Source organism: Notothenia coriiceps, unplaced genomic scaffold (assembly GCF_000735185.1).
Source record: "Notothenia coriiceps isolate Sejong01 unplaced genomic scaffold, NC01 NC01_scaffold00019360, whole genome shotgun sequence".
NCBI classification, from domain to species: Eukaryota; Metazoa; Chordata; class Actinopteri; order Perciformes; family Nototheniidae; genus Notothenia; species Notothenia coriiceps.
The window spans coordinates 424,056-437,443 of NW_011352061.1; the positions used below are offsets into that span (position 1 = coordinate 424,056).

The 13,388-nt window shown below is 44.7% G+C and overlaps 1 protein-coding gene across 1 annotated transcript in view; it reads left to right on the forward strand.

The window, feature by feature from the left end:
* The window catches only part of ahr1b (aryl hydrocarbon receptor 1b), a 17,727-nt gene extending 4,556 nt beyond the window's left edge, over positions 1–13,171 (forward strand). Inside the window, exons 3-11 of the mRNA XM_010778754.1 lie at positions 922–1,007; positions 2,533–2,622; positions 3,649–3,775; positions 3,965–4,101; positions 5,635–5,840; positions 5,926–6,035; positions 7,063–7,204; positions 7,334–8,552; positions 11,230–13,171. Coding sequence (XP_010777056.1) covers positions 922–1,007; positions 2,533–2,622; positions 3,649–3,775; positions 3,965–4,101; positions 5,635–5,840; positions 5,926–6,035; positions 7,063–7,204; positions 7,334–8,552; positions 11,230–11,376 — 2,264 coding nt within the window. The 3' untranslated portion in view covers positions 11,377–13,171. The remainder of the gene's footprint in view (positions 1–921; positions 1,008–2,532; positions 2,623–3,648; positions 3,776–3,964; positions 4,102–5,634; positions 5,841–5,925; positions 6,036–7,062; positions 7,205–7,333; positions 8,553–11,229) is intronic.
* Positions 13,172–13,388: the final 217 nt, after the last annotated feature.

Genomic DNA, 13,388 nt, shown 5'->3' on the forward strand with positions numbered 1-13,388 from the left:
CCCCCCCCATCGCCACCCTCCATGACTCTCAATTATTGATGGTGGACATGTTTTCCTGCTCTCTGCCCTGTGAGCACACACACACACACACACACACACACACACACACACACACACACACACACACACACACAGCATGGTGAGGATTTAGTTTTATGTTCAAAAAGCTCTTTATTTTTCTCATACTGCCTGTGCTGCAGCACCTCTTTTCACCCCCTGTCTGAAACCAGAGCCCAGTCTGCTCTGATTGGTTAGCTAGCCGGCTCTATTGTGATTGGTCAACCATTTAGAAATGTCCCGCCCCTTAGCCTATCACGTACATTGTGTTGGGCCGTATTGATCTGTGTGAGGAATGTGGGTCGCGATCAGAAGAAGCGTCTGTATTGTCCACCGCTCAAAGACTTCCTCTCCCATTAGCGTCTGCGCTGCGGCGGCTGCAGAGGAGCTCTTTGTTTCCTACACACACTCGATCACACACACACTTCAGCCCCCGGAGGTCAAAGCCAACGTGTCTTTGTCTCCGGGGTCAGGGGTCACAGAAGAGCCCTGGGGTCGCGTTTTGTCTGCCTCACTATACGGGACATGTTTGGGTCACAATAACTGCTAATGATCAGTGGTTTTTATGTTTGTGTTTGCAAGCTAAGGCTAAACAGACCGGGGTCAGGATGAAACTACGTGGGATAAACTTGAATAACCTTATGAATTTAAAACGTTAAAATTATGTGTTTTAGCAGCTCAGATTATATAACAAATCTTTAAGATGCAGATTTAAATCCGTAGATTCAAGCTAATATGTGCAGTAGAGTATATCAGTCTAGCTGTATGACGTGATTGAATATGCTTGCTTTTAAGAGATGTCTTCGGTAACTGATAGAGATATTATTACTCACTAACTGATCCTCTCTGTTCCTCTGTCTGCAGTGACTCTGAAGAACCAGCTGAAGAAGAGTAGTGATGAAGGCAGAGCGTCTGATGGGCACATACCGGAGGGGGAGCTGCTGCTGCAGGTCAGTGAAGATATCTCTACACTTCCATTATCGCTACACATGCTTTACTGATCTGCTTTATGCTGTCTTTAATCATAGCTACGTGTAACAGATGTGTTTCACTTTACAAACATCTGGACTCACTCCTCTGTATTTTGTATCTGGATTTATACGAGACACAGTGAAGTAGCTATCCTCTAACCACTGAGGCTCGGGGTTAGTCATGGATTTTTTTGTTTTTCAACAACGACAGCAGGCTGTTTAAGGTCAGATGGAGGAGAGAGCGCTCTGCACAGCAGGAACACGGCAGAAAAGACTTGTTCACCTCTGACAGCACAGAAATGCTTTTTGGGAGCGATCCATTCTGTTTTTTTCCCTTCGATATCACACTATTATAAGCCAGTAAAATGTTGGTTTGGGTTTTCATTCACTTAGAGAGCTCCCCGTAATCCTTATGGAGCTTTCTATGGAGCTCATTGCTTATCAGTCCATCCCACAACGTCACTGTTTCAAGTAGTAGCTTCCTGTCTTCCTCTCTTCCATTACAGACGCCGGACCATGAATTATACAGAGCCGGTGAACACATCTATTATTGAAGGAAGGGGGGGGGGGGGTGGAAATCAACTAAAAGCATTTGAAATATTCCTTCATTTTTCACAGTATATAGAAGCAAATCTTTAACACACTCCTCATACGTTCATATCTCACAGAGCTGTTGGTGTGTGAGCTGGGTTTCAATGTGTGTCTCTTCTTCTGTGGTGGATGCTGAGTCCTGTTAGCTCACATTGTGTTGTCAGGTGGCAGAGACAACAAACACATGAAGCTACAGTAAATATTTATACACATGCCACTGCACTCTGCATTTTATATACAGCCTTGTGGGGGTGTGTGTGTGTGTGTGTGTGTGTGTGTGTGTGTGTGTGTGTGTGTGTGTGTGTGTGTGTGTGTCACCGTATTTTTAGTTTTTATCCTGATTCTGATCATTTCTGACTTCATGTGATTATGTTTTAAATGGGAAATGTAAAGTGTATCTCCAACAGCAGCGAGACAAATGATATTAATGTGGAGTGCATTAGTGTCTGCTCAGATGAAGCCCGTCTTCCTCACCCTCCTCCTCATCAGGGAGGTGTGGGCGGATGTTTTTCGCGGGACGCCGCTGTGACTGTTGGCGGTGTCAGGCCTCGGTGTCATCACCTCCTCACCGAGCCCCGAGGCCAAGGAGGAGCGGGGATGAAGATGTTAGTCACCCTGTGCTGACCCCCTCCTCATCCTCCTCCTCCTCGTCTTCCTCTCTTTCTGCCCGGGGAGAAGTCTACTTTCTTTTGTCCTCTTTCTTCCTGGTTTTGGAATCAAATACAGAATGAAGTTTTTTGCGGATGAAAATGACTTTAAATATGTTTTTGTTCACCTCTTTCTTTAGCGCTACCATTGGGTTGGACCCTCTGGTGTCCAAAGGGACATTTCAACTGTCAAATAATGAGAAGAGTGTCTGCAATAAATGTTTTTTGTATTATTATAATAACCATTTCCTGTGTTTTCTTTGCAGGCCCTGAATGGCTTCGTGATGGTGGTGACAGCGGACGGAACCGTCTTCTTCTGCTCTCACACCATCCACGATTACCTCGGCTTCCATCAGGTAAAACTCAAAAACACTCTCTTTACCAACAAGTCGCTTGAATTGAGAGTTGAATTCAACAAGCAGCTTGATTGCTTTATGGCAAGTGAACGCATCGTCCTAAGTGACCTGAGGATCGAAACAAGCTCACATATAGAGCGAGAGCTTTAATCCAATTGGCTCCTCAACGCACCGCCACTCTAATCTCATTTCAGAGAACGTGATTTTCAAATGTTACAAAGTCTATCCCACACACACTCAGATAAACACAGACACATAATGTAGAAGCAGTATATAAACACACACACACAGCCTTCAACCCCCTTTCTCACACACACAGGTGTAAACATCACCCCTCACCCCTCGTTTCCCCGTCCACCTGAGGTGTGTCACCATGCATTTACCAAACGGACCTGAGTGTGTGGTGAGTCGCCGAGTCGCTGAGTGTTGGGAAACAAAGCCACTGAGTGTCAGCGGCTGTCTTCACACCGGAAAACAAGAGGCAGTAGGGGAAGAAGCGCAGCCACTAAGGAAAGACACAGACGTTGTTTCCGAGTTTGTATCTACTACTGAGGAAGGAAACATTTATAGACGGACAGCAACAAAACCTGCAGATTAATCACTAGAGTAAAAGAAAAAAATGGTAAAGCTTCAAAATAGAGTTGAAAATTGGAACAATATTACATTTTAACAGTTTTCAATGTTATGCTTTCAATTAAATATAATTTAGCTTCCCATTTTTTGTTATTCTTCCATTTTCCTTCAAGGTTCGTACAGTATTTCGAGTGAAAAGGGACTAACAATAATTCCCCTTCTCATTTTTCTGTCTTTATTATTTCATGTAAGTCATGCCGGGTTGGGACAGATATCAGGGTCACAGCAGGTCTTCGGTTGGGTTCCAACTATTTGAATTACATTTGCAGCAACGCTTGATTTCTTTGGCTCAGCTTCAAGGCAAACCGAATCAAACGCACCCCTCAATGTCCCTGCTTACAGTAACTTCAGGTCCAATGTTTAAGGTTATTTCTCTCCTTGTTTTCCTGTCAGACTGACGTGATGCACCAGAGTGTGTTTGAGCTGATCCACACTGAAGACCAGGAGGAGTTCAGGAGCAACCTGCACTGGGCCCTCAACCCCCCCAACAGCCTCGGCCCCCCCACAGACCCCTCAGCAGGTCTGTAGACTGAAGTCTTCTGTGTATTTATTTATGTGTATGCCCTTATTTTTCTTTATTCTTTTCCTTTTTCTTTATTTACTCATATTTATATTTCCACATTTATTTTCCCATCCTTCTACAGATTAGTCATTGTAATCTCTCTTTTATAACTATAATAAAGTATGAGTTATAATTGGATGTTCTCAGATGGCGAGTCGGGATCCTCCTCTTCCTGTCTGGTGAGCTACACCCCCGAGCAGCTTCCCCCTGAAAACTCCTCGTTCCTGGAGAGAGGATTTGTCGTCCGCTTCCGCTGTTTGTTGGACAACTCCTCCGGATTCCTGGTGAGACAACACACACACACACACACACACACACACACACACACACACACACACACACACACACACACACACACACACACACACACACACACACACACAATAATAACAATGCTTTTATTATGTAATACATTTCACGGCATCTCCCTCAGATGTTATTGTGATTTACAGACATGATTATTGATATACACTCTCCCAGTGGAATATAGTGATAAAGCTTTATCCATATTTGAGGCTCATGGTGTGTTCAGGCGCGTTGTGTCTGCTGGCAGTATGGCGTGCCACCTCAGAGTCCCTGAGTGATCAGAAGCCACCACTCAGTCCTGTAATCCGCCTTAAAAGAGCCTCGGGGTCGTGGGGGAAAAGGGCCTTAATCCCCCCTGAGCAGAGGGGAAACTTGCTTAGTCAGGGTGGCTCGCTCCACACTCACACACTCAGCTGCAGATGAAGAAAACTCTTGGGGGTAAAAGAGAAAAACCTGCTGGGAAAAGTGAGCAAGGCATTGCAACTCTTCAATAATAATAAAAAAATGGGCGATCAAAATAAACTGTATCTTAACTTTTCCAGGAGAAATGCCACATTTGAACTATTTTGATATATTGATAATGTATGTGTTTTGGTCTGCTGATCAGACCAAAGAAAGCATTTGAAGACGTCTCGATGGGCACATTTAAGGATTTTAGATTCAATATTTGTGACTAGAAAACATCGAGCGGATAAAACAAAAGATTTAAACACTGCTAATTATTGATGGAATGTTTTTTTAGGGTATTTAAGAAAATATATGCCAGTGATTGACCTTTTTGTGCGTAAAGGAAAGTTAGGTCAGGTGTGCTTCTTTATTTAGTTTCCCCTAAAAACTCAAGTTAGGATTTCCTCACTTTGCTAAAGGAAACTGCAGCAGCCGCTCTGAAGGGGATCGAACCGGCGTCTCCCTCCTGCCTCCCTGTGTGTTTGCGTGAGCATTAAGCAGGTTTCTGCTTCTGTCTACCGCTCGCTGTGGCTTTCTTTTTAGTAATCCCTCCTGCTATTCAGAGCTAGATTCCTGACATCACGGCTGCAGGCCTTTAAACCCACCAAGGTCAGTTAACCAGCGCTAACAGAGGAGGGGGGAGGGGGGGGGTCCTGACACGGGATGCCGCAGGGTGAGAGCAGGACAGGAGAAAGTGTTTTCATTTTCCAAGAAATGCTCACCCAACTTTTGGTATACTCTTTAAATGACTATAGAAATAGAAGTGATCACACATACTGTAACTGTCACAGTATCCACACAATGATAACAGCAGACATTGTTAAAGGGGTACTATTCAGCCCTTTTTATAGGTTCATATTAGTAGTTTGTTTATGTTTACAGACTTACAGCTGGAGGGTTTCCAGCAGTAGACACCCAGAGTGTTTACAGTGCACTGGAGTGGTTTGGCTCTCTGCCCCCCCGGCAGGTTAAATAAGACGGATGAGTTTGGACAGGGAGGAAGGAGCAGCTCTCACTCAGGGAACTCCATGTCTCAGAGTTTTTCTCCTTTCACTTTCTCTCAGGCGTTGAACATCCAGGGTCGCCTGAAGTTCCTCCACGGTCAGAGCGGGACGCAGAGCCACGGCGAGGGCAGCACCCCCCCTCAGCTCGCCCTGTTTGCCATCGCCACGCCCCTCCAGTCCCCCGCCATCCTGGAGATCAGGACCAGGAACATGATCTTCAGGACCAAACACAAGCTGGACTTTACTCCCATGGCCTGTGACGCCAAGTACGTACCCTTACACCTCACACATGTTGTTTACTCAAGTTGCTTTCAAATCAATTGTCTAAAGTGTGTATCTGCTGGTTTTCAGGGGTAAAATAGTCCTGGGCTACACCGAGGCGGAGCTGAGAGCTCGAGGTTCTGGTTATCAGTTCATTCACGCTGCGGACATGCTGTACTGCGCCGAAAACCACGTCAGGAGTAAGTCTGGAGTTACTTCAATATAAATATCAGTGGATTCAATTGGTAACTGGCCTTATCTACTTTCATGAGGCTTTTTTAGACTTTTAAAGACAGAAGGGATTCTGAATACTGTAGTTGTTGAAGAGCCTTGAAAGAATGCTGTATTTTCTAGAATTAGGGGGAAAAAACGGACTATTTTGTGCATGTGAACGTAGCCTCTGAAAAGTTTGGGGTAACGGGGGCTGCTCACAGTGATTTTAATTAAATCTTTATTGATTTACAAATGTGTGACATTTGCAGCTTCCTCCCCTCGAGCATCAGTAGTTGTGTATTGACCCCGGTTTATGTTTGGATCAACATTACATTTGTAACACATGCACAAAACAAACAAACGCTGTTAGTGTGTGTATGTTTGTTTGTTTGTGTGTGTGTGTGTTGGTGGAGGGAATCTCCGAGCGAGAGTCAAGTGTCCTACTTACCTCGTGTACCGGATGACCCGGTTAGTCGTAACCATGGCGCCCTGAACACCCGGCAACCAGACTCGCCCAATCACAAAGACACACAGTGTATACACGTAGTCATGCATACAGAACGGAAATATATGCATATGCATTTGAAAACATACAACATAGAGACACATGCATGCTCTGATGCACACACAGATGGGAGGCAGGTTTCCAAACAGCAACACAGACATGATAACAACAAAGGAGGACATTTCCTCCCTCCGATTCCGAGGAAATGTAAACTAAATGATGGTTATGGTTCTCCTGAACCTGACACGGTTTGATGAGCTTCACCATGAAGCTCGTTTAGAAAGTAGACAGCACAGAAACACGACCTGTACCGCATCACACTGACACAGAGAACACTGAGGCGTGGAGAGGAGGAAAACTGTGTGTTTGTTTCTTAAATGTGTGTTTTAACAAGTTAACCTCAGCATGCTGCACGCTGAGCTAACGCAGTGTGAGAGCGCCCTCACTGCGAGGCGTGCAGACATGAGCCGCCGCGACACAGAGCTCTGACTTCCTGTCTGATGTTTCAGTGATGAAGACGGGCGAGAGCGGCCTCACCGTCTTCAGGCTGCTCACCAAGGAGAACCGCTGGAAGTGGGTGCAGGCCAACGCCCGGCTCGTGTACAAGAGCGGGAAGCCGGACTACATCATCGCCACGCAGAGGCCCCTGGTGTGAGTGGAAGAGCAAATTGAACATCCTAAGATCTTTGTACCCGGTTTACCTCTAAATATTGCACAGCCCTAAAGATGACAATGGTTAGGGCTTGGTTTGTAAGTTTTTTGCTAATCTGTATTTCGCAGGGAGGAGGAAGGCGGGGAGCACCTGAGGAAGCGCTCCATGCACCTGCCCTTCACCTTCGCCACGGGAGAGGCGATGCTCTACCAGACGGGATACCCGCTGCACGGCTTCCCCGACGCCTTCCAGGGCAAATCCAGAGGCAGCAAGTCAAAGAAGGGTAAGCTGGACAAGAGCTCCTCCGAGGACCAGGACCCTAAGGGGCTGCTGGGAGCTCTGATGAGCCAGGACACGTCGGTGTACGTGTGCCAGCCGGACCCCGAGCCCAGGATGTCGTGCCACAGCGGGCTTTTCAGCGAGCAGCAGGACGGGGAGGATTTTGGAGGCTTGATGGGGGGAGACAGCTGGAGCCTCACCTCTAACGTGGAGATGGGGGGAGGAACCACTTTAGGATACGACCCGCTGCTGGCCACTCTGGACTCTCTGTCTATAGACGGGGAGGAAACGTGCTCCAACAGCGAGCTCTTCAGCGCGTTGGAGAACCTGGGCCTGAACGCCGAGGACCTGGAGCTGCTGCTGCTGGACGAGAGGATGATGCAGGTGGAGCTGGGCCCCCACCACGTCCCCTCGCTCAGTGACCTCCTCTCCAACAACGAGATCCTCTCCTACATCCACGACTCTCTGGAGAGCGGCACAGAAGGAGACTCCGCTCAGCCAGGCTCCCAGCAGGCGGCGCTCCCACCAGCAGCTCCACCCATCATGCATCTGTCGCAGCAGATGCAGCAGCACATCAGTGCAGGCGAGCTGGGGAAAGCTGCTCAGATCACAGCGGACAGCAAGACTTTAACTAACGGGCACTGGAACCACCATCACCACCACACTGCGCCCAAAGCCTTGCATCTAAACGGTGGACATAAACATCAGCCGGACTCCAGTCAGCAGTGGCAGCTCCAGCAGCCCTCGCTCCACCTCCACTTCCAGAATCAGCTCCCAACAAACGGATCTTACATCACAAACGGACACTCTGCCTTCCCTCCCAACGTGGAGGCGGGATACAACGGCGTCTCGGCGCTGAATGGCGTCTCCTCTGCGGACGTCTGTCACTACCAGAGTTTGATGACTCAGCAAAAACACCAGCAGCCATGTTTGTCCCAGTGTCCGGCGCAGAGCTCCACCCTGGAGCTGGAGCAGCTGCTGGGTCTGTCCCCCCCGCAGCACAGCCTGCAGACGTTAGAGGCCTACAGCATGTTCAACGGCAGCACACAGGACTCCACACACAGCAAGGTGAGAGACCCATGATGCAGCCACAGAGTTATGTTAATAATGCAAGGTGTAAACACTTAGATATCAACAGGTTTTTTATTGACCCCACATGGTGAGATCTGGATCAAATGACCCTCTGTAGGTTTAATGCAGGGGTGTCAAACTCAATTTCATCAAGGGCCACATCAGCATTATGGTTGCACTCAAAGGGCCGGTTGTAACTTTAAGACTATATAAAAATACATATATAAATATATAAAATAAAATATTATATTACATTATTGGCTCTGCATTGGATTATTATCGGATAGGGTAATAACTTCATAATTAACTATGTCTGAAAGCAGAAGTCTTGGGCAGATAATTGCAAGTCTCTTAAGTGGCATGAAAAAAGAAAAAGAAAAGCCAAATTCTGGAAAAACAAAAAAATAAGTGACATTTTGAAAAAAAAGTAACATTTTGAAAAATATATATAATTCTGAGAAACAAATGCATATTTTGAAGAAAAAAAGTCAAATTCTGAGAAAAAAGTCAAATTTGAGATGCATTGTGGGACATGTAGTTTATGAGCAACATGCTCCTGTAAAGTAGCATGTAACCGTATAATAAACATATTATATTCTTTGCAAGCTCTTGTGGGGCCATATAAAATGAAGTCGCGGGCTGGATTTGGCCCCCGGGCCTTGAGTTTGACACCCCTGGTTTAATGTTTAGATTCTAGAGTTGTGTTTATAATGCAAGTTTAAAGGTGTCAATAATGTCAACATATTCCCGACATGATTGAGCTTGGTTATTAATTTCCTCTAGGAACAAAAATGATTTTACAGACCAATCTGCAGTCACATTTGATTATTATATATTTTCTAAAGCCTCACGTACAGAAATAGATTTGAACACACACTTCTCCTCAGGACTGTTTTTAGTCTGTTCAATAAACACTCTCGATCTGGCCTGGAGTCTGCGCTGCCCTCAAATATCAGCGAACATCAACAAACCCTCACCCCTTCACCCGTGCTGCGCTCTTTCACTGTCATGGAAATTGATTTTTTTCCGAGTCAGCAAACAGAGGCCGCGGGCCGGCGAGGAGCTCAGAGGAGGTTCTGGTGATGAGAGCCGACGCGCCGGGTAAATAAGACGAAGGGAGAGATGGGTCACTGCCATGTACTCTCAGGATGAGTCTGTAGAAGAAACTCTGATAGATTTGATTCGATTTCAATCAGGCTGAATGTTCCTGAAGTAAATACTGTGTGAAGTTCTACACTGGCATCAAAGATACATCAAGTACGCTTTATGTACACGCAGAAATACTTTCATTTTGAGTGTCGTCCATGGTGAGACAGAAAAAGGTTTAATTGAAGGTGTTCTAGGGATATGGTAATGGTTCTTTTGAAACCAATCAAAAATGAAGGTGGTCCAAATATTGAATCCAGAAAATTGCAGATAAACTAATAAACACAAAAGGTTTAAGCTGCAGCCCATTATACATTTCAATGACTTGATATGTTCATTAAAAACAAACATGTTCAGACTGTCTGCTGTACAAGCCCTTTCTAAAACAATATTAGCGATCCTGCTGACTCACCGCAGCTTAAACTAACTCAGATCCCAAAAACATGATTTGTTTTTTAATGAGACTCAAGTTGAGGGGAAGCAGGAGTTCGTCTTTGAAGTCTTAACAAAAACCTTTCGCAGTAATGACAGAGCAGCGAGGGCTGGGGAATGTCATCCTTAAGCAAAATGAATCATTCAGAGTACAGAGGAGCTGGAGGTCTGCAGAACTTAACGAGGACGATCAGCCTGGCCAAAATTAAAGTTTGGAGCAGATTCAAGCAGGAACGTTTCAGGATCTGCACCCCTGTTCTATAAGGCCTGTTCAGTTTAAATCACACAACTGCTTTTATAAGGAATATATTTGATCAATATTGTGATAAGAGAATAGATAGTGTCGTCCATTTTGGATCTTGTAATTATGTGAAAGCATATGTCAACCAAAAGTATCTTTATACATAGTGATGTTCTTTCTATTCTCCAGTCCTACCAGAGTTGAATTGATAACATAACTTTACACCAGGGGTGGAGCTTTGATTTTGAACGGTAAGAACAAGGAAAACACATAAATAATCACCTAAAAGCTCCAGACAATCTTTCACAAAGACAAGAATATCCCATTTTGCGCCCCTCTCCTCCTCCTCCTCCTCCTCCTCCTCTCCTTCAGTGTTATTGTTGGCCGTTGACATATCAAATGGGAGATAATGAAACCTGAGAGAATGGGGGGGTGAAGACGAGAGGCGGCGGTGAGAAAGCGAACATTAATGAAAAGAATAAGGTCGGCCCGGCAGGCATCCATTCATCCTCCTCTGTTATTCTTCAGGGTCACTGGCTGGCGCTGAAAGCAAAATAGTGGCAGGCCGAGCACTGAGGCGTGCTGACCTACAATCTATCTGTCGTCATTACCTAATGCTGAGAGCACTGCACTGTGGGGAAAGTACACTGTGCTAAAGGGAAGCAGCTAAACACTGATCTGAATCCCAGAGAGAGGCTGAGTTATGAACATCACAATGAGTACACATGTTTTATTATGTAGGAAATCAGTACTCGGAATGGAGCTATTTACATCAAGATGGGGCGCGTAGTGATTAGATCGAAGTAAACTAACAACATGGATACATCCTGACAATGTGACGTCTTTCTTCCACAGCTGGAGAACGGTTGCCTCCTCGCCGCCACCAACGCAGCGTACATCCGGACGTGTCTGATGCCCAACGGAAACGGAGTGACGACACGCGACCTCCCCGAGCCGCTGCCCGCGCTGCCGGACCCTCTGAAGTCTGGATTCTTCCTCTGAAAGGATGAGGAAGAGTAACTGAGGGTGTGAAGAAGGAAAGGAAGGTACACAAGCAAAGACAGACCAACTCTTTTTGATTTAACATTAAAAGAGGGAAGGGAAAAAGGACTTCATATCTGGTTTCTGCCTTGGAACCGATAAGGCCACTGAAGGAAGATGTTTTTATATCCGTCACACTGCGTATTCATATATTGGTAGTCGTGCGATCACTGAGTTTAATTTTCATGTTTGGAAAAGATTTGTGTTCTTGTAGCCAAAACTCATTGCTGTCTGATCTGTATATACACACTAGTAAAGTCCGGAAGAGAAGAGTACGAAAAGCAACCTACCCAGATTAATAACATAATAATTATAATAAATATAATTAATATAAATGTCCCTTATATCTTGCTGTAGAAGATAGACTTCAGCGAGGTGGGTAACTTCATTAAACTGGTCTCTATGTTATATTAAAAATAACTGCAGTTAACAGGCTACTAAAAAAACACCAATGGAGATTTTATAACATTTTCATTTGTGTGTGCAAATAAGACTTTAACTTATGCTACGATACATGATATACCGGTAAATGAAGAAGCTGCTGCACACTTTCTTTCCTCGTACGCGGATGTTAATCATATAGACAGAGAGATTTGGACTGAATACCAACAGATATTAAATGTGTGTTAGTAGATGTACATTAGATGTAGGTGAGTAGATGTCCTGGTGCTTCAACTAAACAGCATTTCATTCTTATATATTGTTGATGAGATTCAAACGGATGGTGAAAATCAGAGCGTTTTATTGGTTTCTCCTGAAGCTGCATTGAGCCGCCTCGAGGTCGACACGATGTTGTGCACTTACCTGTATATTAGAGACTTTATCAGAGGGTCTGATTTGTCCGTCAGCAGGTCTGAAATCAAAGCATTTTTGTTTCCTGAGCAGAGACAGTGTGAAATGTCCCATAATGCCTTGTGTCACTTCCTCCTCCTGCAGAGTGCACTTACAGCACACAGTCATCCATTAGGAAATCAGTGTAAATAATAGATTACAACAAGAGAAGGCCGGAGAGGAAGTGCAGGGAAGTATTTCTCAAGTTTTCCCGCCATCCCAGACGATTCAGAGGGTACATACATGCACTTCAATGTTTTTCATTTCATATCTGGCTATTATATGTGTGGGGATTTAAAGTAAGAGACTCAAACCAAACTAAGCTGTTCAGACATTATACATTTCTGCTTCATGCAGGGTTTGAAATGTCCTTCTTTATTCGTACTGTAATTAATAACAAACCAGATAAGATAACAAAATCAAGAATCATAACCACGTCCATCAGTGGGAAATGCTGCGTTCATGTCACGTCAGATTCGCACTGGATAAATCTATTAGTTAATATATCAATAACGATAAATATCCTGATATATATATATATTTATATTTAGCTGGTTACTTAAATAAAAATGACTAATGAAAGGTATTTTCTCAATTAAAGAACTTGAGTGCAAAATGGACATGCAATAAAGGCCTAGATCAATCACGAAAGGAACAATATAGGAAAATAAAAACTCATTTGTATCGGTTTTACGAAATATATTGTCATATCAGCCAGCCTTAAGTCCGATGTACTGTAAGTAACATAAACGGCTTCTTAAAGGTAGGGTAGGTAAGAATGGAGAAACCAGCTTGTTGAGTGCGCTAGAATTTGAAAGTATACAACCGGAAAATATCTGCCACTTCCATCAGACTTCCTTACAGAGCCCCTCCTCCAACGGACGCGCACATGACCAATGAGGGCACGAGATAAGTTTGTGCACGAGATGGAAGGCTGACAGGCAGGTACGCCATCCAGTTATTTTAGCCGGGCCGGCTCAGATGATTGGTCGTGCTTTTTACAGCGCCACGGCTTCCACAGATGAAATATTTGTATGTATTTATTGTCAAAGCATTTCATGTATTCATTGCTATCGGGATGTTAAGAGCATTCCATGGAATATAACAAAAAGTGTTTCTGAAGTGAATTACCTACCCCACCT